This window comes from Tiliqua scincoides, chromosome 4 (assembly GCF_035046505.1).
Source record: "Tiliqua scincoides isolate rTilSci1 chromosome 4, rTilSci1.hap2, whole genome shotgun sequence".
NCBI classification, from domain to species: Eukaryota; Metazoa; Chordata; class Lepidosauria; order Squamata; family Scincidae; genus Tiliqua; species Tiliqua scincoides.
In genome coordinates, this window is record NC_089824.1 from 131,414,636 (window position 1) to 131,442,294 (window position 27,659).

At 41.2% G+C, this 27,659-nt stretch overlaps 1 protein-coding gene across 3 annotated transcripts in view; it reads left to right on the plus strand.

Moving 5' to 3' along the window:
- Nucleotides 1-27,659, plus strand: part of FNBP1L (formin binding protein 1 like) — a 102,580-nt gene that overhangs the window by 43,253 nt on the left and 31,668 nt on the right. For all 3 annotated transcript variants that reach the window (XM_066623476.1, XM_066623477.1, XM_066623475.1), the window contains exons 2-7: nt 4,482-4,597; nt 19,005-19,058; nt 21,356-21,503; nt 24,160-24,222; nt 25,860-25,964; nt 27,001-27,129. In XM_066623476.1, coding sequence (XP_066479573.1) covers nt 4,482-4,597; nt 19,005-19,058; nt 21,356-21,503; nt 24,160-24,222; nt 25,860-25,964; nt 27,001-27,129 — 615 coding nt within the window. The remainder of the gene's footprint in view (nt 1-4,481; nt 4,598-19,004; nt 19,059-21,355; nt 21,504-24,159; nt 24,223-25,859; nt 25,965-27,000; nt 27,130-27,659) is intronic.

Genomic DNA, 27,659 nt, shown 5'->3' on the forward strand with positions numbered 1-27,659 from the left:
TTTCATTTGTAGACTCTAGTAGAAAGTCATGGATTGGAAAGTGGTCATAGTTCAGCAGTAGAACACACTCTATATTTTTCATGCACTCTGGCATCTTGAGTTAAAGATCTTGGGTAGCAGGACTGGGAAACCTTAGCCTGAGGTCTTGGAGAACTGCTGCTAGACATTACTGGGGCAGGTGGACCAATAGTCTAACTCAGTGTTTTTCAAACTGTGGGTTAGGACCCATTAGGTGGCTCGTGAGCCAATTCCAGGTGGGTCTCCATTCATTTAAATATTTTATTTTTAATCTGTTTGACTTGATGTTACCATGGGATGTGACTGCATTTGGGAAAATGATGCAGATCTGTACTTTTAACAGGCTACTATGTATATTCTTTGAACAATGATCCTAAATGGGATTTACTCCTAGGTAAGTGAGGGTAGGATTGCAGCCTAGGAGTGTTAAAAATTTTATCTGCCTGATGATGTCACTTCCAGTCATTACATCATTTCTGGTGGGCCCGAACAGATTCTCATTCTAAAAAGTTGGTCCCTGTACTAAATGTGTGAAAACCACTCTATAAAAGGCAGCTTCGCATATTCATCTGGAGATCACATTAAAATGGGAGAGTAAAGAAAAGGGAGAGAGTGACTGGAAAGAATAAACAAAGTCAACAAGACACTGTTTGGAAACTACTGATGTATAGGGCTATGCTACACAATATCACCGTTTTGTTTATTTCAAACTTTTCTAGCCCACCTCGTCACATTTGATGCTTGAGGGTCCAATCCTATCCAACTTTCCAGCACTGGTGCAACTGCAGTGCAGCCCCAAGGTAAGGGAGCAAATGTTCCCATACCTTGATGAGGTCTTCAAGACTGCCTCCCTACCACAGGATGCAGCGCACACCCCATTGGCACGGCTGCAGCGGCACTGGAAAATTGGATAGGATTGGCCCTAAAATAGTTTATATAAAATGATCAAATATTCTTAATATGAAAAGAATTAACCTAAACCCAAAGAGCATAAAAAAAATCTGCGCTTCCAAATTGGCAGCAAATAATAAATACTAACTGTAGAAAAAACCTTGAGTGAGGTTTTTACCTGGTATGTAAAGGAGGACATCCATGGTGGTGTTTAATGGATTTCTCTGGAATAGAAAAGCAAAGCTAGTTTGGATTGGCAGGTTTTACTTCTGCTGGTTTGGGAGTACAGTACTGTGTTTGTGCATGTTCTTAAGTTTTAGATAGAACTTGATCAGAGGTTCTAGCATTGCCACAAAGCCACAATTCTGCTCTGCGTGATAATGTAATTGTTAGAGCCTCTCCATAGGTGCTGAGATGAAGCATTTTGCTGACAGCTATGAGATTACTGATAGTACAGTGTTAGATCTCAGTTTGCCACTTTACTCCCTCCTCTAAGGAAAATAGTGGTGGCTTTTTACTGCATTGTTTTCTATTTCACAGTAATCATTGGTAGCATATTTGGCTGTGGGAGTTTTGAAACACATTCTGTTTCAGTGTCACAGCCCGTATGCATGCATATACTCTCAACCACCTCATACCCTCTCATCACAGACACACATTTTTCAGCCTAATCTCTGATTGTGTACAGTATATTATAGGGTAAAATACTGTATAATAATTCTGACAGTAGAAAGTGAACATTAATAAATGGCAAGCCACTATATTCATCTGGTGATGATATTATCTGAACAGTGAATTCAGGAATAGCGCAGGATAGTTTTGTTATGGGTTCTATGCAGGGTGAATTCGGTGAGCAAATGCTTCATTAGGCAGCAGCATCCAGTGTATAGTTTCCAAAAGTCAGTGTTGAGGATCCTCCTTGATGGTGAGAATGACAGTGTAAAAGAAATTGTACCATTATACAGGTTTGACTTTATATGATACAGCAACAGACAATCAGTTGTTTTAAGGTTTACTTGTTATTATTTGCGGGAAAATCATGTACTGAAAAACATGACTTGATGGTGTTCCAGAATGTGAGGACAGTCTTGGCAGTAAGTCAGGTCAGTGAACTAAGAAGTCCAAACTAGGACAGGAAAGGCATTGTTCTGCTTACTGCAGGAAGCCTTTTCTGAGGTGCCTGACCCTTGGTTTGGTTCCAGAGCACCTTATTGAAATTGCATTGGATGCAGGAGTAATATTACAAAAACAGTGTTTGAAAAGGCAGAACAAAATGGAGAATAACAAGTCTTTTGTAAGTATTTTAATATGCTGGAATACATAAAAAGAAATATACTAATTTGAAATAACTCTCAATTGAGAGAGATATTGATCTCTTCCTTCGGCTTTTCCCTCTTCCCACAACTCCCACATCTTAGCTTCCCTGTTCCTTAGCCCATAGTTGGGCTGGTGATTTAGCATTCATTTATGATGAACTAAAATTATCTTACATAGTAGGCTGTTGGCTGTGGCTGATGTTCTAAAATGTATAATGTTTGAACACAAAATGTGGCCCAATTTTGGACCTCAGCTTTGATCTGAGGTGTGAATATGTATAGCTATATCACGTCCTGGTGTGGTCGAAGTTATAAGCTTATGGAGATGCTTCCTTCCCCTACCCCAGGGCGTTTCAGACTGTGGCATCGTGACTCCCCTGCTGTGGGCCCTGGCCTGTTTTCCCTTAAGGGCTGTGGGCAGCTAGGAGGCAGGTAGGATACAGCGGCGCGATCCTCAGGAGTGTGCAGCTCAGGGGGGCTGCGGGGGCTTGGGTACACTTACCAGAGCCTCCTGCAGCCTCCCAGGGGGGTGCAGGGAGCCCTGCTTGGCTGTCCACAAGGTTCCCTGATGCTTCAAAAGTGAAAGTGGAGTGATCACACTCCACTTTCTGGAGGCTCTGGTAAGTGTACTCAAGTCCCTGCAGCCCCCCTGAGCATATTAAAATGTCTACCCCCACCCCCACCAGAATTTACTGTGGCTTTCAAACTCCCTGGGAGTTTGAAAACCTCAGCCCTACTCCATTAATCTCAAAACTACATCTCCACTTGCATAGAGTCAGGTGTTTCTCCCTGGTAGCACTGTCTGCCAGTGCTGAAAATGCTTGGCATTACTGCAGTATAGAACACTATTGCACCTGAGTTGGTTTCCCAATGTTCAGGTCAGTACCATCCCTTCACACTTCTTCTCGGTGATGCATTGTCAATATATGCATTATATGTTGAAATGAAGATGTTGGGCAATATTAATAATGTGGTTGAGACTAGTTAAGGAGCAATACTAGGTCAGTATTGCCGTCTATGTTGGATGCAATGGAGAGAATAATAATAGAAACCCAGGGCTAAAACCAGTCTTGACTTTGCATCATCACATCCCCGTCACCTTCTACCATTACCTTCACCTCTGATGTTACTTGCATCATAAGCTTTAACTGTGTTTTGGTGCATTGCATGTGAGAAGTAATTTAAAACAGCATAAGTGAATTTGTAAAATTGTTAGTTTCTCAGTGGTTTGAATATTATGACTGAAATGACAATAAGACAATCCTCTTAGATGTGATGTGGAAAGTTTGAACTGTTAGTGCTATATAAGTGACTGGAAAGTTGCTTGTTATTATGCCAATAAAGGTTTGATTGATTGATTGAAGTTGCTTGCTGCTCATGAGCAGTCTATGTGTAGTCTATGTGTAGACTATGTGTAGTCTTCCATTCAAGAATGGAAGTTTCTCTTTGTCTCAACTTCCCCTTCACTCTGGGTTCATCAATTGTGAAACCTTCACTTATCTCCTGTGTACTGAATTAATCCTCCCTGATGAGCCTGCTTTGCTTAACTACAGTGTGGTGTGATTAAGGGGCTCATTCTCATAGCAGGAAACCTTGATTTTCTACACCTGAATCTCATCCCTTTTGAATAGCAGTTAGTGTGGAGAGGGGGGTAAACAACAGAGAAGGGCCATTGCCTTCTTGCTTTGCTGGTGGGTTTCCTGAAGGCCATTGGCCTCACACTGTTGGAAATCAGTAATTTATGCTTATATTTTTGGTCTGCTAAATCAACTGATGACAATTAAGTGCAGGCATGCCCCGTTCCAGAACCTCTGTGGATAAGGGGGACGCTGCCCCCACCCTCCTGGTATGAGGGGGGCAGAGCTGTCTTCACCTCTGGAGTGGGTGCATGCGAGGGGAGGGAGCTGAGGACCCAGTCCGCAGTTAATGGAAACCATGGTTCTGGGGGCCTCCTGTATCTTCAAAAAATTAAGTGATAATGTAATTTGTCAAAAATGTTGATATTTTATGTTGAACTGTAAATGTTTTATTAGTAATTTAGTATCTTAACTCTGTTTTTGATAAACGGGACTAGGACTAATTATGTTTGCTTTTATAATTTCTCTATCTATGCCTAATAAAGGTTCATTCATTCATTCATTCATTCATTCAAATTAAGTGAGGGGGAGGAGGTCTATCTTATTCATTGCATATTTTTCCCTATTATGACAGAGGTTTTATTTTCTCTCTCTCTCTCTCTCTCTCTTTTTTTTAAAGGATCAGTTTGATAATTTAGATAAGCACACACAGTGGGGCATTGACTTCCTGGAAAAATATGCAAAATTTGTTAAGGAGAGGATAGAGATTGAACAGAATTATGCAAAGCAACTGAGGTAAGTTATTTTAAAAATTCAAATACTCTTAAGGCTATGTTCTTGCAGCCCAGATCCAATCATGTTTAGTTAGACCTCAGTGGACTTTGTTCTGAAGAAAGTATGTGTAGGATTTCAGCACTGAATGAGCAAATGTATTTGATCTATTTGGCTAAAACCAACTTTTCTTTTCAAATTGGGTAACTGGTTACTTTTTACTACAGGCACACTGTTAACTCGATCTTTATTCCCCTGCTTTGACTTTTATGGCACATGCAAAGACTTGATCCTACTTCAGCAGAAGCTTATGCTACAGCTGATAGCCTGATGTACTTCTGGGCAGCCAAGCAAGCAGAAAGAGCTGGGCAACTTCAATGCCCAAGGTATCTCTAAAATGATAGCTCTTAAGTTGTGTTAAGAACTGATATTGCAGTTTCCCTTTTTTTGTAGGCTACCATGTTTTCTTACCATGTGGCTGTGTCGCAAACTTAGGGGGGTTTGGGGTGCTCAGAGTTCTTGGTTCTTGAACCCTAAAGCCCTCAAGGCCCCCTGTTCAGTAGTACTGCCACCACCCTGTATATGCCAGTGCCTCAGTCCAGGGACACTGAGACTCTCTAGGCTTAACTCTATCCCTTGCAGGCACTGAGCGCTTTCTCCAATTAAAACTTCAGTCCTCAAGTTACTAGACCTCAGTGAGCACTTGGTAGCTTGCTGAACGGCTAGGCAGGATTCTGAACCTTTGTCCTCAACAGACAATGAAACTAGTAAAAGAGATTTTAGTTTATTAAATACATAGGGTTACATAAGGCAGCAAATGCTAGAGGCATAAACATCTAGGAAACATATCAGCAATAAAATAACAAAGCTAACTGGCTATCTCTATTAATCCTTATCTCTCACCTGGGTCAACTTCTTGTAGATCTTTTAGCTCCAGGCTACCTGTGAGGCCAGGTGCCCATGTTGGACAATGGAGCTCATAGCGTGCAGGATGTTGCACCCAAAACCTCTGTCCAAGAAGGGACCGGACCCACCCTTTGGGCCTCATCATTATACTTTTCATGCTAATAGTACTGAGGTGACTTCATGCTTATTTAGACTGTCCAATCAGAAACTTTTGAGGACAGAACCTTCTCGAAGTGGGTCTTGTTGCTAGCCCTCTTAGTTCTTACCCCTCCGAACTGGAGATCCACAGCTGCATTTCATCAGCTTGATAAAGCACCCTTTTGTCTGCAAAGGTGCTACATTCCAATGGGTTGTAATTCTTGTTGTCTGTCCTTTCGGGCCAGCAGAGGAGAGACAACAAGGCTTTTGTTTGTTTACTCACATTCTTGCAGCTAGGAACTGCTAGCAACTTCTCTGTTACTGACTTAGTTTGGTTCAGGCTCCACATGCCAACCAAGGCCTAACATGTACCTATTCACGACAGGCTGCCATGTGGAAAGATGTTTGAAAAACTTCTGAATTAAAACTTGGCTGCTTTTTTCCAGTGTGGTTGCAAAGACATCTGTGAACAAAGGGGAGAACTGCGCCTGCAGCTGGGGATTCTTTGAAGCTTCTTTGGCACTGCAGAAGAGGCAAGCTGCTTTTCATGCCTCTTCAGCATGTGGTGATAACTTGAAAGAAACCTTTAGCTCCTCAATATTTTCCTCTGTTGTTCTCATACTTGTTTTGGAATCCACCTGGAAATAACTAGTGATGATTGGTGCTTCTCTGACTGCCATTGAAATGGAAGAGGAAATCCTGTTGCTATAATTTCTAGCAGTGCAAGCCTTTGCGGGTGTAGGGATCTGCAATACAAGGCTTCCATAAACAGAGGCTTTCTATAAACAGAGAAGCTCTGTTTAGAGCTTCTATAGCACAAATATGTCATATAAGGGCATCTGCCTGTATCAAAACAGTAATGCTGATATGGCTTCTTTCCAGAGGCAGAAACCCATGTCAAGTGAGCAAGGGGACTCCTGGGGTTGGAACTCTGATCCTTTAATTTGCACAGAAGAACATAGGATGAGACTCTGTCAGTGCTAGTGTGTTTCCTTCTAGAAAACATGTATTTTGTCTGAATCCTTTAAAGGTAATGGAATTATGAGCAATGTTAATACATTTTCCTGCACTTGTTATGAATTCAGCTAGTTCAGATTCTCACCTTTCTTTTTCTTTACAATGAAATAAGCAGCTAAGGGCGCAATCTTAACCCCTTATGTCAGTGCTTTCCAGCACTGGCATAGTGGTGCCAATTGGATGTGTGCTGCATTCTGCAGGTGGGTGTCACTCATGGAGGCCTCTTCAAAGTCAGGGAATATTTGTTCCCTTACCTCAGAGCTGCATTGCCCTTATGTCAGTGCTGGAAAGCACTGACATAAGGGGTCAGGATTGCGCTCTAAATCTTAATTTTTTTCTTTTTCCAACACCAGCATAATTCATATCATACCAATGATTAGAATTGCAGAAGGCAGAAATGTAGAAATTTGCATAACATCAAACATCCACTACTCCATCAATTTGGTGGATTTTTGGTTTTGAGTTAATTTTTCTGTATGTAGATTCATGCAAGGAAATGAGGCACTGATAAATGTAAGCTTTTTTCAGAAATGGTGGGTTGCAACCGAAAGCAGCTTCTGGAGCAGGGGTGCCCAAACCCTGGCCCGGAGGCCATTTGCAGCCCTCGAGGACTCCTAATCTGGCCCGCGGGGAGCCCCCAGTCTTCAATGAGCCTTTGGCCCTCCAGAGACTTGCTGGAGCCTGTGCTGGCCCAATGCAGCTGCTCTCAGCACGAGGGTGATTGTTCAACCTCTCGCGTGAGCTGTGGGATAATAGTTCCCTCCACTGCTTGCTGTTTCATGTCTGTGATGCAGCAGTGGCAGCAAAGTGCAAGGCCTTTTATAGGCCTTGAGCTATTGCAAGACCTTCATTCATTCATATAAGTTCAATCTCTAATATATTCATTTGTGTAAATTTATTCAAATTTGAAATGTAAATTCTTTTTTTTTTCCTGTTTTCCCTGAGATGTTTTTCCTAACATAGTGTCAGAGAGATGATCTGGCCCTCCTGCTAAAAGGTTTGGACACCCCTGTTCTGGAGGAAAAGAATCTTTAACTACAACCCACTACGAACCAGTAATCTGCTGGTTTACCTGAGATACAGCAGTTTTGTTCTGGGATCCATAAGAGGTTGTGACTGTTCCACTGACATTGGATGTGTTTGTGCCTTGCATTAAGACACTGGGGCTGACACACATATAATATAAGCATTTTTAAAAGACTCTAAAGCAGCGGCTCCCAAACTTTTTTAGCACCAGGACCCACTTCTTAAAATGACACTCTCAGGACCCACCTAGGTTTACCAGACTTTTAAAAAGGAGCTTTATTTATTTATTTATTTATTTATTTATTTATTTATTTATTTATTTATTTATAATAACCAGAAAAAAGACTTTCAAAAGTTTATCTCCCTATATTCAGATTCAGGTTAATAAAAGTTCCTGAATCTGAATATTTGCACATGCTTGCAAACTTCAGGAGCTCAGCTCCTTGCAGGGCAATCATCAAACTATCTTGCAAACTGCAGGAGCTGAGCTCTTTGCAGGTTAATTAGCAGCTAGTGTTTCTAATTTATCAGTAGCCTCGGGGCTTGAGGCAATTAGTTATCTGATCTTTCCATCACCCTTTGGCAACCCACCAAAATTCAGGTTGCAACTCACCAGTGGATCCCAACCCACAGTTTGGGGTTCCCAAACTTTTTAGCACCAGGACCCACTTTTTAATATGACACTCTTATTGAGACCCACCTAGGTTTACCAGATGTTTAAAAAGGAGATCTGAAAAGATGTATGTATGTAATAATAACCAAAACGTAAGACCCACAAACATTTATCTCTCTATATTTCCACATGCTTGCAAACTGCAGGAGCTCAGCTCCTTGCAGGGCAGTTAGCAGCTACAGTATCTGATTTTTGAATAGCTTCAGAGTTTGAGGTTTATCTGATTTTTCCTTTTGTGACCCACAAAAATCAGGTTGTGACTCACCAGTGGGTGCCGACCCACAGTTTGGGAACCACTGCTCTAGACTAGTCAAACAAACTTTTAGTTGATGTAATAAGGCTTGTAGTGTCTTCTGAAAACTGTAGCACTTTCAGAAGTGTTCTGTTTTCACTTGAATGTTGCAGTAGTAAGAAGGAAAAGAAGACATGTCAAGATACAACTCACGTTTAAATAGTTCTAATGCATTTTAATACTAAGAGAGGTCTAGGTCTGACTCACAGTTGCTCAGCAGACTTGGATAGTTTCCTAGGACTTGTTACCTATGAGCACTCAATTGCATATGAACAGGACCTGATCCATAGTTTCTGATGTGATGATTCACACTAATGCTAGATACTGAGTGAATATTATTGGCTGCTGCTTGTGATAAAGCAACTGATCTTGATTTAAAAGGGGGGACAGTTTGTTCTTGTTTACTTCCTCTTTGTGTCCAGCTAACTGTTCTAAAAGTTAACTCCCTTTGTTTGACAAGTGTTTCCTTCCAGTCTAGTGCTTGTTTCTAGGTGCAAGTTTATGTTAAGCTATGTGGCATGATTTGTCATCCAGACAGTTAAATGGTGAATACAATACAAAAAGAAACATTGGTAAAACAAACAGAAATGAAAGTAAGGAGGGAAATTTCCATACACAATGTTCTTGTAATATGATACAGCAGGATCTCTAGAGGGGGTTTCTTGGTCTGGAAGCTGAAGAACGTTTATTTAAATTGGTTGATTGTCTTCTGCAATTGGGTACTATATAATTTCAGTCTGTGAACAGGCAAATTAAGATACAGTTACCTAAATTACTATATTTAGAAACTTGGCAAAATATCTGGATATTTTGCTAGTTTGAATTCCAAATTGAAAACAAATGGTCACCATGTGGACTCTTATTTCTTAAGTCTGTTTTTTCTTTAATTGAAATTGAAAACATAGGATGTTGATTATTATCCAAATGTAGATGTGGCATGCTTTTCTCTAGGAACTGTAAAGAAGAACTCTTACTATTCCAATGAAATTCCTTTCTGAAAACTCTACCATTGCATTTTTATTTTTTATGAAAATAGTTTTGTTTTATACATGAATATGGCACAATTCAGCCAGTTAAACACTTTGAGGGTCCAATCCTATCCAACGTTTCGGTGCCAATGCAGTCACAGTGCAGCCCTGAGGCCAGGGAACAAACATTGCTTTACTTTAAGGAGGCCACCATGACTGCCTCACAACCACAGGATGCAGTGCACGCCCCATTAAAACAGCTGCTTTGGTGCTGGAAAGTTGGATAGGTTTGGACCCTGAGATCCCATTATTTTCAATGGGTGGGTTAAGCAAGTGCTTAAATCTCTCTTGCTGAATTCTGTTAATTTTAAAGGTTTCTACCCACCCTCTTTCCACCTGCTCAGGGCAACTTGCAGAAAAATAATAAAACCTTTTAATGCAGTTCCTAAAAAATAGCAAATAGCAAAACTAGCAAATAGCAAATAGCAAAATCAAATAGCAAAACTAAACAGAACCTAGGGACGCAATCCTAAAGTGCCCTTGGGCCAGCGCAAGTCTCTTACTCCGGCCCAGGAGGGTTGCGAATGTGCCATAAAGCACATTTGCGCCTCCTCAGGCGCAAGCCACGCCAGTACACTAAGGTGCGCTCTGTGCTGGCTTGCCCCAGGTAGGTTGTGTCGACCAAGCTTGGCAGAAGCAGGGGTCTGGGGAGGGTGGGGAAGAGGCGGGAGGAAGGCATTCCAGGGCAGGGGAGGGTGAGTGGAGGGCTGTCCCGGGGAGGGCGGACAGGGAGCGGGAGGCGGGACTGAAACCCGACTATTATCCCAGATCCCAACCCCATTCTCCTAGCATCGCGGAACAGCTCCATGCTGCTCCACTCTCCTCAGACTTATGTCACTTGCAGAGGTGGCACAAGTCCGAGGAGACCCATTGGGACTGCAATGGCTTATCTGTGGGTAAGGGGAACAGCCACTTTGGGCACCTATCCTGCACTGGATACATCGCTGCACGTTATTGGATTGTGCTGCACGTTACATCAGAGAACTTCCAGCAGCAAATTTTAAAAAAAGTTTCCTTAAGAAAGGGGGAGATGGGGCTTGGGATAATAGATTAATTCTTGAAAATTGTGGCAATGTCAAGCAGTCCCTTGAGAACTCTAGCAAGGCACTTCCAAGACAGGATTCTACCATAAAAAAAGTCCTCTTTCCATTTGCTGCCAGCTTAAATTCTGAAGGCTAGTGACCCGTAGATCAGAACCTCTGATGGCAAGTGGGCAGAACCCACTTTGGGAGAAACTTGCTATCTTAGTTGAAGAGCAGAAGTGCAGAAAATGTGGAGGAAAGTGTGGAGGAAAATGTCCCCTGTGGAAGTTGGGCAGGGTATCTCAGTACAGTGTATGCCAGAACCAGGAAGTACTGTATACTATCTTGAGAAGGGCAAAGCCTCAGAGCGAAACTCTTGCCCCTTTTGCTTGGCAAGTGCTACTTGGATTTCTGCACAGCCAGAAAGCCTGCTGAGAGATGACTGGGAGCAGGAGGAAGAGGGATCAGCAAGTCTTGTGACAAGAAGAAAGCTTTGGATGGCACTGAATGTGTGGTCACAAATCCCATGTGAATTGAAATCCATTGATGACTCACGGATGTAGTTTCCCACATAATAAGTGCCATTTCATTTGGGTCCCAGATCGGTGGTACCCAAGCTAGTGGGTCATGACCCACCAGCCCAGGAAAGCGCTGTTATCTGCCCCTGTAAGGGTCAGGAGGATGAAAAGGCAACTATGTGATCTCCAGGATCATGCTGCTGCTGGGGGTGAAAGGTTTTTTTTTTTTTTTTTTTTTTTTAACTTACTGTTTGCAGCACCATCCTCCCAGCAGGTACAGGGAATCTGTGAACGACTCTGCATGGCTCTCCAAGCTTCAGAATGTATAAAAATCTTGATCATGACCTGCTTCCAGTTTCACGATTGCAAATCGGAAGTGGGTCACAATTGCGATTTTTAGACATTCTGAGGCTTGATAAACCCTGTGGAGGAGTTCTCAGGCTCCCTGCATCCCCCAAGAGGCCAGCACCGCAAATAGTAAGTTTAAAAACCCTTTTTTGTCCCTGACAGCAGCGTGATCCTGGTGATCATGTTGCTACCTTTTCTCTTCCCATGCGAAGTCTTAGGTGATTCCCAATGTCTGAGGAGAAGTTTGGGAACCACTGCCTAGATTAATAGTTGCTATTTTGGGTGGCAGCTGCATGTTTACTCTTGGAACTAGTCTAGCTCTCAGTTGATCATTAACAACCCAATCCTGCACTTCACAGGGCCCACTGGAGCAGTGGTGCCAAAGTGGCTACTGCTGTATCCAGTGGGTGCTGGGAAGCAGCTGGAGGTCCCCTTCCCCTGGGGAAAGCCCCAAACCCCACAAGGTGGCTTTTCAAGTCTGCACCGGCTGTTTTGCTGGCGCAGACTTGAGAGACTCCATGTTGGGCTTTCTAGCCCAACACAGAATTCAGAATCTGGTGGAGCAGACCTCTGCTGGTCCTACCCCCTCCTGCCCACTTTCTTTTTTTCTGTGCAAGCAGAAGAGAGGAAAACCTTTCATTTTTGTTTTGAAACTATCCACAGTTCTGTGTTTACTGTACTTCAAACCACTGTTGGGGGAAAAACAAACCAGAATCATGATTTCAAGCCCTGATTTGTTCCCTAACTGTGTTTGAAGAAAACCAATGTTGGAATGTAATATGAAAGTGTGATTAAGCTTCAAAATGAAAGTACTGTAAAAGGTTTCTCTCTTCTTTCCTTGCGTGAAAAAAATGGAGAGGGGAATTAGGAACATATTTTTAGATGTGAAGGTAAACATGTCCTAATAGAGTAGGACATTCCTAATAGATGGGTAGTTGGTTCCTAATTGATTAGGCTAACATAGAAAGTAAACTGTCAATTAAAAATCAAATGTATATTCTTTAACTTCTTTAAGTGTGGTTCTTTAACTACAAAGAAGGGACTGATTTTTTTTTACATTGTCTGAGCTTATCTGCATTAAATCCCTTATATTTCTGTTTATTCATATAATATTAATACTTGACATGCATCCTTTTTTTACTTTCATCCATGCTGTGGTCCCTAACCAGATCAAAGTGCAAGGTTTTGCTGTACAGTACTTGTGTTTTTCTGCCAGCTTCAGAAATCTCCATTTAGATTTTGGAAGGTACACTTCAAGGATGGTCAGTTCTTGAACCTGGATTGGGGGGTGGGATCCTGTCTTGCCAGGCTGCTTTGAGGCAGGATTTCTCTCAGATATGTCACTTGTCTCTTCCAGCACTACAGCCAGAAGGAGTTCAAAGCTCCCTTCTCAGGAACTTGAGTCATCAGCAAGCTGAGAATGGCAGCCAGGAGACCCCTGCGTTGCCTCTTACCTTGCCAATGTGCCACTGATTAGGGAATTAGATGTTTCCCCAAAGTCCTATGATCTCCCATTTCCTGAAGGGAGGTGCATCTGCTACGTTCAAAGCAACTGCTTCACTTGATTCCTTAGCCAAAGCACTGATCCCTATAAAAAGGCTCAGAGACTGGTTCTGTTTTGGCCAAAATGAAACACACAGAGTTGTGTGTTCGTGTTATCTGGTTGTCAGAGTTTGCTTCTTATGGATGATTAATTTTCAATTGCTTAGATTTTGACATTCAAAGAAAATAGAAATTTGAAACTTATTGCCAATTAAATATTTATTATCCTCTGCTATTTGGCAATCTGAACTACTTACAAAATATGGGTATTAGTCAACTGTTTATCATTGCAATCTCTGCTTTTAAACACCATGCAATCATGTGGGGAGTCAGTCCTAGCTACTTTTTTGCTAGTGCATTTTGCCATTGTTCTCTCTCTCCTCTGATTGGTGGGTAAACGAGAATATGATAAAATTCACTGCATTGGGTATCAGAATACAGGGGGCCCGCCCATATCCACGGGTCCTGTATCTGCGGATTCATTTATCTGTGGATGCAGGAGGGCATCTCCCACACCACACCCTCCATCTGTGTGCGTCTGCTTCCTCAGGCCTCCCTATGCCTTATAAGGCATTAAAAACATCGCTTCCGGTTTCCACGGAGAAACCAGAAGTCGCTTTTTTTTTGCTATTTTAAGTCGTTCTGAGCCCAGCAGAGGCCGCAAGTGGACATGCTTAGGCTCTACTGGGCTCAGAAGACCCTCTGGAGGCGAGGGGAGTGCAGCTCGTCTCTGGAGGCTGAGGGTGGGGTATGAATCCCCATATCCACAAATTCATGTACCTTTGGGGGGTTCCAGAACAAAAACCTCATGGATATGGGGGCATGCCTGTATACCACAAGTTTCCTACATTGTTGCAGCTGCCATATTTAGTCATCCTGACTTCCAGTGTGTGTTTGAGAATTTAATTGAGCAGAAATTGCCATTTGAAATCCATAAATCTCCTGTCAGCCAAATGTAGATGGGAACATCTGATTTATTCCTCTGCATCATGTAGTTCTTCTAGAATGTTATTGTTTGGGCATTTATGTAGCGGAGCTTGTTTATCTTTAAGGCTTTTTAGCCTTTCTAGAAAGCTACTGCGCATTTTTGCCCAAGTATCAGCACATTGCAAAGATGAGAGAAGCTAGATCATCAGTATGTCAATCTCTAGTTGCAGACATCTGCAATTATGATCCTTCCCCACTGCCAATCTAAGTGACCATAGTATGTGTATGCAAGTGAGTAGTTTTCCTTTCTTATCTGTAACATACCAGAAAATCTCTTCAAAAGGCTCTTGCACAGTTGCCTGGTTACAGCATTGTTGTTGCACCTCCTGAATAATAATGAGATTTTAAACATTTTCTCTTTGTTTGAGTGTGAGCAGACACATAGACTAAAGAAAGGTAGTATAATGAGGAGAGGTGTGATTTCAAACTGCTAGAGAGGTTTGTCTTTTTAAAAAAAAAGAGGAGCAAAGCAGATTTATCTCAACCCTGCTGGTCCTCAGTTGAATTTAATATTGCCCAAAAAACCCACATTGTACAGATGTTAGTATGTTTAGAGTGCTACTAAGTCTTGCCTTCTTACATGCTTTAAAAATGGGAGTATTGAGAATAAGATAGGTGGAAAAATGTACTTGTTACTGGGAATTCACTAGTTAAAGAGCTAGAACTTGGCACGTAAACTAATGTTTGGTTAGTATCAAAATGATAATATTTTTATTTTGTAATGTATTCATATTTAAAAGTTTACCCTGTACCTTCCCCTCATATCAGGAGGTGCTCCTGGTGGCTTACAATTAAAAACAAAACAATTAAATCACATCAAATCAAAAAGTAATACAGAACCACTAACAGCAATAGAATAACAGTGTAGCACCAGAAAAAAACAAACTGAGCATTATATCATAAATCAAAAGACAAGTGAAACAGAAAAACCTTTAGTTAGCAGCACCAAAATTACAACAGGGATGATACTAACCTTAGAAACTAGGGGAGGGTGTTCCTCAACTTCAGTGCCACCACAGAGAAGGTGTGGCGCTTTCCCATTTCACCACCAAGTATTTTTTGCTGGTGGAGGAACACATGAAAAAGGTCTCTCAGCTGATCACAGGAGATTGGCAGTTGTATGTGAGGGAAGACAGTCCTTCAGATACTGTGTTCCTAAAGGCCTTAAAGTTTAAAACCAGTATCATGAATTGCAGTTGGAAACATTCTGACAAGCAATGTAGGTGGCATGATATGATCTTTGCACCTAGTGCCAGTCAGCAATCTCTTGCCCTTTCCAAATCCCTAGGGAAACAATGCATTGACAAAGACCAAGAAAGGTGGTATATAAATACCTGTTATTATTATCCAGTTGCCGGTGTCTAGTAGGAAAATGGGTCATATGATAAATACCCAACTATCTCAAGAGGCACACTTTAAAAGTAGCTAATCATTGTGGCCTGGTATCTTTTATATGTAATATGTGGAGGAGGCACACACATGAATAGTTGTATGGAGTGCCACGTGTAAGCCAGGAGAGCATAAGCCAGGCCAATAACGTAGCATTGATTCTAGGACTGATGGCCTCTAGTTCTCAGGCCAGAAAGTTTACATTTCTTATCTGTCAGAGCAATAATCCCCTACCCTTTCTCTGTCAAAAGAAGCTTTGCCTGCTCCAGAATTCTAATGAAGAACCTCAGTGGTGTAGCTAATGATCATGTAGGCCGGTGCCAAGCTCAAAATGTTGCCCCGGAAGTGATGTCACAACCAGAAGTGATGTCACGCCCGGGCTTTTTAGAAAGTGAAAATTGGGAGGAACCCACCTCCTCGCCGCAGCAGCTTGCCACCTAATTGCTCTGATGCCTCTCCCCACTCAATGGCATAGCTAAGACATCTATCTGCTATCTGGGGTCAAAGATTTGTAGCCCCCCCAGACAAAATCAAATTAAATAAATAAAAAGTGTGGCCCTGATAGGTTCAAGAGACTGTGCTGGGGTGAAGAAGGATGGTTATTCTCTCCTTGCTAAGAGGAGTACCACCTGAAAAAGTGCCTTTTACCCAGTTAGCAGGGGTAACTGTATTATGATACATGGAAATCAGAACTGACTCACATTAACAACTTATTGGTTTCATGCTGTAGCATGATAACATGTCATTGCAACATGTCAATAACATGATAATATGTTACTGGCTCTTAGAACAATCAGTCTCACAGGTCAGTTTTGAGTTAAGACAATCCACTTTTTGTTCCATAAGGCAATTGTGTTTTCATTTTCTGGTTAATTAGCCATAACTTTTGATAAAATACAGATATTCCAGTGTAGTTTGTTTCATTGCATTTTGCATTAAATCACCTTTCCAATGATATATAACATGATGGTGTTATTCATACATACCAAGATTTTCACAATTTTGATCATTAGTGTCAAGCTCAGTTTGTTGCCCCCCTAAAGCTTGATGCCCGGTGCAACTGCTACCCCTGCACCCCCTTAGCTATGCTGCTGAAGAACCTGCATCTTACTGGCACCGCATTTAGCTTTGTGACAAAAAAACCAACTCCTAGGAGCTTCCTGACTTAGGAAAATAAGTTGTTAATGAAAGAAAAGGACCTCCCAAGTCTAGCTGACCTCTAGCTGACGCGCACTTCTGCAGACCTCACTAACTCCATGGCTAAACTCAATCAAGGAGGCATGTTTAATAAGCTCATGACCTTCCTGAGTTAGCTGTTGCACTCTCAGCCTGGTACAAAGCCTGGTACAAAGATATGCAGCGCCAATCAAGGGCATTTGCACCTCTCAAAGCATGTGTGAGTATGACCTAAATAAAACTGCATTTACCATGCCAGTGGTTCAAAGGGTATTTCCTGGAAAAATGGTTTGACAACCCAGATCTCCAAAATGTAACACTTGGGGCTAAAATCAGGGGTCTGCCAAGTGAAGCTGTGATTGAGAGCCTTAGGAGGTTGCTTCTCCCCCTCCTCCTCAGTGAGTGGAGGGGAATGCAGCAGCAGTTCCTCCTTTTCCTTCCAGAGCATAAGAAGGAGCTGCAGAGAAGGAAGAGCCCATGCCCACCTATTAGCCAAGGAGTGAGTGTGGGAACAGCTGCGGATCCCAATACTGTGTTTCACTTCTCCTAATTCATGGTGGTTAGAATGGCATAGGGGCCAACTACATGGCTTTGCTCCAGAACCCCTAGGACCTTGACACCAGCCTTGGTTAATACATCAACTTTACTCATGGCCTCTTATCCTGAATGTACTAAATGTATCTGTTCATGGAACCAAATTTAGGGGCAAAATAATGATTCTCCTACACTTTAGTAACCATGAGTGTGTGAGGCAGACTGCAAGGTCTACCTGAAGTTAAATTCCATGCCCTTTGTGGAGAAAATCCCTTATTAACTGTTGCACAAAGATTGTCCAGAGAGCTCAGAAACAGTCTTTATTTCTTCACTGAGCATTTCCATGGCTTTCTTTCACTGCAGATGAAGTGTGAAAGTTGCGGCATTCAGCTGAAGTATATGGATGCAATGCAACCTTTACTTTATCCAAGAAATGCAGGAAAAGAGTTTGGGTTATAACGTAAAGTGCGTTTTCCATTTGTGGAAGAGGCCATTTTCACCAACCTTTTACCTCCCTCTGCAGCCCCCTGTGGCCCCAAATATATATTCCCGAGGATTGGGAGACCTTCAGAGCAGATGTTTGAGGCATGTGGAGGGGACTGCAGAAGGAAGAGGAAATAGGTAAAAATGGTGTCTCCTCTCTTAGGCACACAGAGCTTCTTCTGCAAACTGGAATGCTTAAGAAACAGACCTTTTGATTTTAATATCAGAAAATGAATATTGGAATCAGTAGTAGGATTAACTGCTCTGGGGGAGATTGCACAGAAGTTTAGTCCATTTCTTCACTTGGGGAACCAAAATAGATTTCTTGTTGCAGAACATGAAATAAATCCATTATTCCTGCATGGGAATATTTGTGGTCATGCAGTACCAGAAGGCTGCTGGAATCTTGGAATTCTTGCTAAGCACTTCAAAAAGTATAAACCAGTTAGTCTGTCACAAATGCTCTTCAGTATTGTCTGGAGATCTGTCTGACTTGAAACAAGGTATCTTTTTACCACTTTGAAAATAATGTTAAGAAGTGATTGTAACTATTAATTCCAAAGTAACTCAGTGTGTCAGGAGGGGGGGAGAAGACACATCACATTTTTGGAAGGCCACTGCTGTTTTTTAACCACTGTTATCTTGAAGAGCAAGTGGTAAAAACAGTGGGTTGGCTTTGGTCCCTGTTGCTCAGCAATGGAACATATTTTCAGTCCTCCTCCCTGCTGTATGAGAATTTGGACACAGTTATTGATCCCAAGGGATCAGCTAAATTGATAGCAAACTGTTGGGTAGATATTAAGACATAAACACACTCAGTGCCTTTGTATGACAGTTCTTGTTGGGAGCTTATGTTAAGGTTGAAAAGTGGACTATAAATAAACATCTTGTAAATTGGAAACTGAGAAACTTTTATTTAGCTGGGGTTTTTTTGCAGCTGAAAGGAATGAATTGTGACGTTCAGTCTTGATAATCTGTATGCTTCTTGGTGCATCAGTTTCTGATAAATTCATAGTTTAGAAAATTGCAGTGTTGAATAAAAGCTCTCTATTCTGAAAGAGGTTCCATTTATTTCTTCGGCTATGTAAATTGCATTGTGAACTTTTTATTAAAAAGTTGTATATTGGTACAGTATTCTTAATATATACATCAACTCATCACAAATTTCTAATTTGCATGTAATGGTTAAGGTGTATAAATCTACAGCACCAAAAAAATGTACTGTATATACTTGGGGCTGTTTGCTTATTCTCCAGGACTGAGGCTGCTATATTCAGTTTTTATCATTCATAAATATTTTGAATCATTTAGAACATTATTTTATAGATCTGTACATTTTCTTTCCTTAACAGAAATCTGGTGAAGAAGTACTGTCCCAAACGTTCTTCCAAAGATGATGAGCCCAGGTAAAATGGGTGTCAGTTTTTTATTCAATACAAAAGGAAACTATTATGATGTTTAATCAGTTTTGTTCTGCCAATAGGTACCAATCACCTAAATGCAGATTTTCACATGTATGCTTCATTGATTTATGGCTCAGTCCTATCGAACTTTCAAGCACCGATGTAGCTGCAGTGTGGCTGTGAGGTAAGGGAACAAATGTTCTCTTATGTTGAGAAGACCTCTGTGACGGCCCCTTCCCCACTGCAGGATGCAGTGCATGCCCCATTGGCAAGGCTGCATCAATGCTGGAAAGTTAGGCAGGATCGGACCCCTACATGCATATTAGCTTGTGTTAAGAGTTGGGACTTTGAGCTAATCAAAAGTGAGTTGCTATGCGAAGAGAAAGCATAATACTTTCTGTTTTACTTTCCCAAGAATGTTTGAATAACTTGTTCTTTGAACATGTATATTTAACTCAGTTGAGGATTTTCAACATTTGTGCATAGTAATGCACAAGTAACATTACAAGTGTGTGTAATGCTTGTTACACAAGCATTTTTAACTAATGCTTGCATAATTGGGATTTGTGTCATGAACTAAGGTTTAATTATCACAAACAGATGAGGTGCTGAACCAATTTCTGGGCTGTAACACTTGCTGCGGGGGAGGGGGGAAATATGGCTAAATGCTCCTCAATACAAAATGTCCCCTGGATTTAGAAACTAGGCAAATTGGGGTAGATAAGCTAGAACTCTCCACCTGACATTGGGTTGTCATACATAGGGAAATGTTCATATAGAGGATCATTCCGCCTTGCAATCCTCCTCCTGCAGTTAGTACAGCCAACCTATATGCCAATAAAGGTATTGATTTACAGCCAACATGTGAGTTTCCCTCCTCATCTACTTTTGTGAAACAGTAGTAGTACAAACAGTACTGCTTGTAAATAGGCCTATGCTAATTATTTTGAGCTCAAGTTTTTACTGCTGTTTGTAAGTGGATCTCATATATTCAACACCAATTATGTATGATTATTGCTAATTTTTTTTGCTCCCAAGGCAATCTGTTGTATTGCATTGGCATTGTTCCATTGCAAATGTGGTTTGGGTATCCAAAGTGAGGTTTCTTTCTTCCCTTGCACTGGCTTTGGAGTGCTTAACTGAGTACAATTTTCAGTAACTTTCAATCCGTCCTACTCTTCATTTAGTCAGCAGTATTTCAGCACAGCAAAAGAAAATAAAAGAGAGAAAAAACGAGACCTTTTTCTCCCACTGGAAGCACCCTTCTCTCAACACAGTGACTTGGACTGCTTGGCTACCCTAGGAATAGATACAGGGAAACAAAGCTTATTCCATTTTTTGGAATGTGGACATGGCATAGGAAGCATCTTTCTTCTGATATCCTGGGCAGAGATGATTTTTGCCCAATTTTAAAAGCAAAAGAAAGTGTTCAACAGGAAGTCCACCAGCAAAGGAACAATCAGGGGTAATGAAGGATGCAGTGCATTAGCTAACACAATATGTAATGGTTATTGGATTTAATTTTATAAACTACACAGATTTTTCATGGAGAGTAGTTTTGAGTGCTTCCTTTTTATTTTGAACTTCTTCCCAATAAACATGGATAATGGGACTTCCAGATCCTGATCAAGACCTGACAACTTTAAAGAGATGGCAGACATTCCACAGGTTTATGATGGGGTCTGTTTTTTTTTAAATACAGTGACGTATTTGTTTCTTTCTCCCCTTCCGTACATATATTCTACCCTTATTTTTTCCCTTCCTCCTTCTCCCCTCCCACTCGCCTCCTTTTTTTTAGTGCCAGCAATAGTGTGGCACCTTTCCCTCCATCCCAAGAGGTGAGCAGGCAAACAGGCAGATGTCTCCAGAGCTGGTAGCAAACTTGTTCAGTAGATCATCCATCGGGATGCATATGAGTGGCATGATTGGCATGTTCCACCCTCAAGATCAAGCAAATCATCTCTGCAACAAGTTCAGCTTTCCAAGCCTGGGAACTTAAGTCCATTCCTAGGCTCAGTCCTTTCATCTTTCGCATCTTAGGAGATACTACTATACTGCAGGGCCTTCCAGGTAGTATTCTTTATTCTTTTCCACCTCTTGAAATCTGTTTCCGTAAAAAGTGTGCGTGAAGAGATGTGTATTTTGGGCATCTCCACTGTGCATCTTTCAGCAGTTCATTTGCCTTAAGGTCAATTATCATCCTAGATGGTGATATATTTTCCTGTTCTCTTTATGAAAAAGATGATGAGTTTCTAAAAATTAAAATCATTGTAACATTTATCTTCACTCTATCTTGTCAGGTTTACCTCATGTTTAGCCTTTTATAATGTTCTTAATGAGTTAAATGACTACGCAGGACAGCGAGAAGTAGTAGCAGAAGAACTGGGACATAGGGTATATGGAGAACTGATGAGATATTCCCACGAGCTCAAAACGGAAAGAAAAATGGTAAGAAATATGTATTGTTGAGCGGTGAATGCTATTAGAATGTATTTCACTGTCAGAATACAACCAATATTTAGAGAGAGGTCTCCTCTGTTGGACCAACTTCTGTTGTTACCAATCATGTGCAGATTTTTGCGTTGTGTAGTTCTGTGTCCTTCAAAAACTTGCATGCTCTTAAACTTCCAAAAGCGGACAAGTTTGCAGAGTTGATTGTATGGTGATTAATGTTTTTCATAATGTCTGTTATTGTAAGCTGCCTGGAGCCTTGCTGAAAGTTAGGCTACAAATATTTTAAATAATAACTCAGTGCTCCTTTATTCTTTGGCAACAGCCATCAATTTCACTTGTTACTGTGTCATCTAAATATAGGCTTTCATTCTCATATGCTCATTTTAGGAATGAAAAAGATAGTGTCTAAAGCCATACATTTAAGGGAACTCTACATGCAGCTGATGTTTTCTCTGGAGCTTTAGCAACTTCAACTCCCAGAGACAAATGGGCCTTATTTTCTTAAGATTATGAGTTGCAATTATAACACCTGTGAGTTTATAGTGCCTTTATAGGGGCTGTTAGGTATATTGGATGATGATGAAATTATGAAGACGTCATTAAGTTTGAAGAGCAGCTTGCTTCATCATCTGTGGGAGTTGAAGCAATGGAAAAACTACAAAGTCCCACTTGCATATGTGGTACTCCTGCTGCATATATGTACCTCATTTGGACTGTGGCCATAGAAAAACGCTGGTGTATTTCAGTGGTTCCCAAACTTTTTCCAAGAGTAGGAATAACGGTAAGTTGCTGTGGGGGCAGGGCAATGGTGCGATTTGTGCTGCCGCAACAAAAAAGGGGCATGGATTCCTCTGTGGGTCTCTCCATACCTCATAAAGTCTCCTTTGCAGCAATTCTGACCCATTTCCAGTTTTTGAATGAAAACTAGCAGTGGGTCAGAATCACCGCAGAGAGCCATTCTGAGGTGCAAGGAGGCCCGCAGAGGGGTCTGCAGGGGCCCCACATCCTCCAGGGGGCGGTGTTGCCCCCCCAATAAGTTTTTTAAAAACTTTTTTCTTTTATTTGTTGTGGCAGCACAATCTTGGAAGTTCTGTCATCACTGTTAACCCGTCTCTTAAGGGAGCAGCAGTTGGGCTTTCCTGGCTGGGGCATTGCACCTCCTCAGTTTGGGAACCTTTGGTGTAATATTGAAAAGTGGTATATGAATACTACTACTAATAATAATAGTAATTTGGGCCAGCTAAATAGAGTTACTGCATTTCTAGTTTAAAATAAAAAAGGATTATGGAAATAGCAATTCCTTCCATTATATTATAATAGATGGGAAAGCTATGGAAAAAAGAACACATTTTTAAATTTAGCAATAAGTAATGTATATTCCTATGAACTTGTGACTTTGTGTTGGTAAGTTTGGATTAAAAAATTTGCATGTCTGTGTTAGTCATGAACTGCATTCTTCTTGAGAACAGCTGTAGGGCTGATAAATCTAAGAGGCAAATCAGGACTTTGCAAGTTTGAATCTCACCTCTGCCAGGCACTCAAGATGGCTTTGGGCAAACTAGTCCCTCTCGGCCTCTATCTGCACTTCAAGGATAATAAGACTTGCCTTAGAGCAGCCATTTTCAACCTTTTTCATTTCATGGCGCACTGACAAGATGCTAAAATTGTCAAGGCACACCATCATTATTTTGACTATTGACAAGGCACACCATTCTGCTGGTAGGGGGCTCAAATTCCCCAATTGCCCTACTAATAAATGACCTTCCCCAAAGTCCCAAGGCACACCTGCAGACCATCTAAGGCACACCAGTGTGCCACAGCACAGTGGTTGAAAATAGCTGCCTTAGAGGGTGGTTGTGAGTTCAGTGCATGTGAAATTCTTTGAACTTGCTAGGTATATGCTGGCTGTTGTTGTTTGACATTATTCTCTGCTCTTGGTATCATTGGGGGCACAATCCTAACCAGGTCTACTCAGAAGTAAGTCCTATTTTGTTCAATGGGGTTTACTCTCAGGAAAGTGTGGTTAGGATTGCAGCCTAAATGCTCTGCAAATAAGTCTTGGCATTTGGGGCACAATATGCAAAGGGTGTCATCCCAATTAACATTCCCACCATTGGGACCTTACCGTGCAAACAGAAATTTCCTGAGGGAACAGTAGAAACTGTTTTTTTGTTGTGAGCTCTTAGAGGTAGAAACACTAGCTGGGGTGCTAGTATTTTTCCAGATACAGTATCTGATCTGCAAGAGGGATCTGAAGGCCTTAGGGATGGACCTCAACAAGTGGGAAACCCTGGCCTCTGAGCGGCCCACTTGGAGGCAGGCTGTGCAGCATGGCCTTTCACAGTTTGAAGAGACACTTGGCCAACAGTCTGAGGCAAAGAGGCAAAGAAGGAAGGCCCATAGCCAGGGAGGCAGACCAGGGACAGACTGCACTTGCTCCCGGTGTGGAAGGGATTGTCACTCCCGAATTGGCCTTTTCAGCCACACTAGTGCCAGAACCACCTTTCAGAGCGCGATACCATAGTCTTTCGAGACTGAAGGTTGCCAATACCATCTGAGTATTTTTCCAGATACAAATACTGACACTGACTACTTTCTAAAAATTCTAGTACTGAGTATTTTGTAAAATATCTTGTTTATAATTTTCCAGCATCTTCAGGAGGGTCGAAAAGCTCAACAATATCTTGACATGTGTTGGAAACAGATGGATAATGTGAGTAGTCTCCTTTTTTTCCCCTTTCCTGTTAACCTTAGGATTATGCAGTTAGGGCTGGGCTTGCAAAAGAAAAGAATTGTGGGTTAGCCTAGTTATAACTGAGTTATGACACTGGTTGCATTGTTAAAGAGACAGGGTAGGTTACTATGTTTGTGAAGATCATTATAGTGCTAATTTTTAAATTAGCAACCTATTATGTACAAGACTTCTGCCTTGAAGGATTTACGAACTAGTCTTCAGATATATTAGAATTTATTGAGAATACCTCCCAGCCCTGTGGTACTGATGTGGTTGCCGGGAGCAACCCCAAATAGAATGGAAGAGCTAAACGTATGTTGCAATCTAGTCTGTGAATGTTCTTATACATTTTGCCACTGAAGTCTGAGAGGTCTAACTTGTATCCAGATGTTTCCATTTTCATTTACCATTTGTCTCCTCTTAGTCTTGCTTACAAATCTAAGTAATAAACTGTTTGAATGGGGCAGAGCTTCACTGAGTTATTTAAATGTTAATTGTAACTTTTGTGGGTGTCTCCCTCCCCCCCCTTCAGGTGTAGTTGGTAGGATTGTATCATATTAAATAATTCAGTGGTTCTCAAACTGTGTCACACTGGGACTGACTTTTTAGAATGACAGTCTGTCAGGACCCATTGGAAGTGATGTCATGACTGAAAGTGACATCATCAATTTAGGTTTCAAACTTAAGCCAAGATCAGCCAAAGGTCCCATTACATAGGATACCTGTGCTGTTATTTTGCACAGCATTCAAACATTGCTGCATGGAAGTCAGGGCAGAATGCAGACTTGGACCCTTCTCCAGCTGCACAGCCCTCTCTCGAGCATCCCATCTTCCCACCTATTCATGGCAAAGCACCATGCCTCTCTCCCACCAGGAGCCACCCTGCTCAGCAGCTCTGCACCCTATATTTTCAGCTCTGTATTTTCAATGGTGGCTAAACTAGTTGCTACATGATCCACTTGAAATTGGCTTGTAAACCACCTAATGAGTCCCAACCTACATCTGAAATAGTTGATTATATATTTTTTAAGTGTGCTTGAAGAACTAGACCATTATTGCTCTTGAGAAGGCTGTGCAATACAAGAAGCTGGACTAGATGGCCCCTTGCCTGATCTTTCACGGCTGCTCTTTTTTTTATTTTCCAGCAGTAAAATATTAGGTTGAAGTGCTGGACAGTGCAGGAACCTAGCAACAGAAGAACTACCTTGAGGGATGTCATCACAATATTGTGCAACAAATAAACAACTGTTTTGTTTATTCCATTTTAAACTGATTTTCCGCCTGTGCCTTAACTCTTCTTTTTGTTATCCAGAAACCCGTACCAACTAGCTTTGGGTTTTTTAGTCCTTCCTTCCTTGCTGGTGAACAAGCTGCTTTTTAAACTTAGGGAAACTTCAAAAGCTGCTTGCAAATATTGGTGGAGAGTTTGCAGTCACAAGCGGGGAGAGGAGGTGATAAACCTATATGGCATGTATAAGCCCTTCCAAATGCTTATGTGGATAAAAGCTAAGCACGCAACATGAAACCACTACAGTTCTGAGTTGTATCTGAAAAGTAAAGCAGTATTATGCATTTGCTTGTGTATGTATATATAAAGTGGTGCTATTACATTATAGAGCAAAAAGAAATTTGAGAGAGAGTGCAAAGAAGCAGAAAAGGCACAGCAGTGCTACGAGAGACTGGACAACGATACCAATGCCACGAAAGCTGATGTCGAGAAAGTAAGATACTGTCTTTAGAAAGGTCAATGTTATCTTTGTTTCATTTCGGTAGCAATATTTGAACATTGTGGAATAGCATTTTAAAAACCTGATATTCCTAGCAAGTGGACATTGAAGTCAGTATTATAACATACCTTTAACTTTTGGTTTTCGGAAAGGTACCATCTTGATTGCCAGTGGTCAAAGGAAAATTATTGGAAAAGTTGAATGTCAGTAAATTACACTGTATTTTACATTTATCCATTTGTATGTTCTTTTGGAGAAATATATTTGCCACATCTATACATGGTAGTGGTTTTTGTGTATGGAATTAAACAACACCCCTTAAAAGGAAAGTGCAATAGCTTTGTTGACGGATTCCTCCCTTTATGAGACTGTCTGGCCGGGTACAAACAGCGCACAGAGCCGTGGTTTTTATCGTGCTTCTGCTCAGCGTTTCATGTGGTTCTGCTTCCTGTCCCACAAGAAGGGAACAAACGTTAAACTTACAGTCCTGGTTTAGAACGAACTGTGGCAAATTCCAGTTGGTTCTAAACTAAGGCAAGTCATGACCTAGAAGGTTGAATCGTCCTCCCCTCCCTTTCAAACCTGATACTCATCAACATAGACAACCATGACTAAGCTGCGGTTCCATGTGATGTATGTCTAATTCTAGCTAGTCTACTTTTAGTCTAGATGTTTACATGACAGTTTCTTAATGTTAGTCTTCTAAGAAATGCATTGTTTGAGGTTATTTGAGGATGATATATGTAATTAGAGTTCCATTTCTTGTGTATGTGTGCAGAATAAACAGATTAGACAGCTAAAAAGCCTAGTGCAAATGTTTTTTCAGATGTTAGAGGTGTTTATGAATATTCATAAAGAGGAATAATTCCTATGAAATGTCAAATGCTAACAAAAAGATGCCTTCAAGGAAACTAAGATATTGAGGATCCTAAATGAAAGGTGATACAGTTTTTTCATGCACAGTGAGCATGTTGCTAAGACTTTGTTTAAACAAAATATAAACAAAGCATCTGTTGTTCTTTCTCATTAGGCAAAACAGCAGTTAAACCTGCGTACACACATGGCTGATGAAAACAAAAATGAATATGCTGCACAACTGCAAAATTTCAATGGTGAACAGCACAAGCATTTCTACATTGTCATTCCTCAGATTTATAAGGTATGTTTTAAACCAGGAAGAGAGATGCTTTGCTTCAGTTGAAAAACAAGAAGCGCCTTCATATGCACACTTGGTATCCACTCAGAGGTAACAAATTTTATCTTGTTGGTTAGATATAGGGTACAATTCTTAAGAAGTATACCATACCATATTTCTGACCTATGGGATTTGGAGATTTTGAATTGTGGTGGTGTTCGTTGTGTGCATGCTTGGTTTTCCAGTGACAAATTATATTATGCAACAAAATGTTGGTCTGTCTGTATGTTGCATAGGATACAAGTTGTAGTTGTAGTGATAGCAGTGCTGCGTATTTACCTATTCTTAAATCCCATTGCTCGCAGGGGAATTTAAACTTGTATAATTGTGTTCTGTATCCACTGATTGTGGTCCATAGGTTTGCATGTCCATCTGGGATTTTGTCTCTAGCCACTTTTGTCACTTGCTTTTACACATTTGTGTATGTTTCATTGGGGAATTTCATGTACTGCTTGATGGCAGTTTGCTGCTAAATAATAAGTTTATGAAGAAAG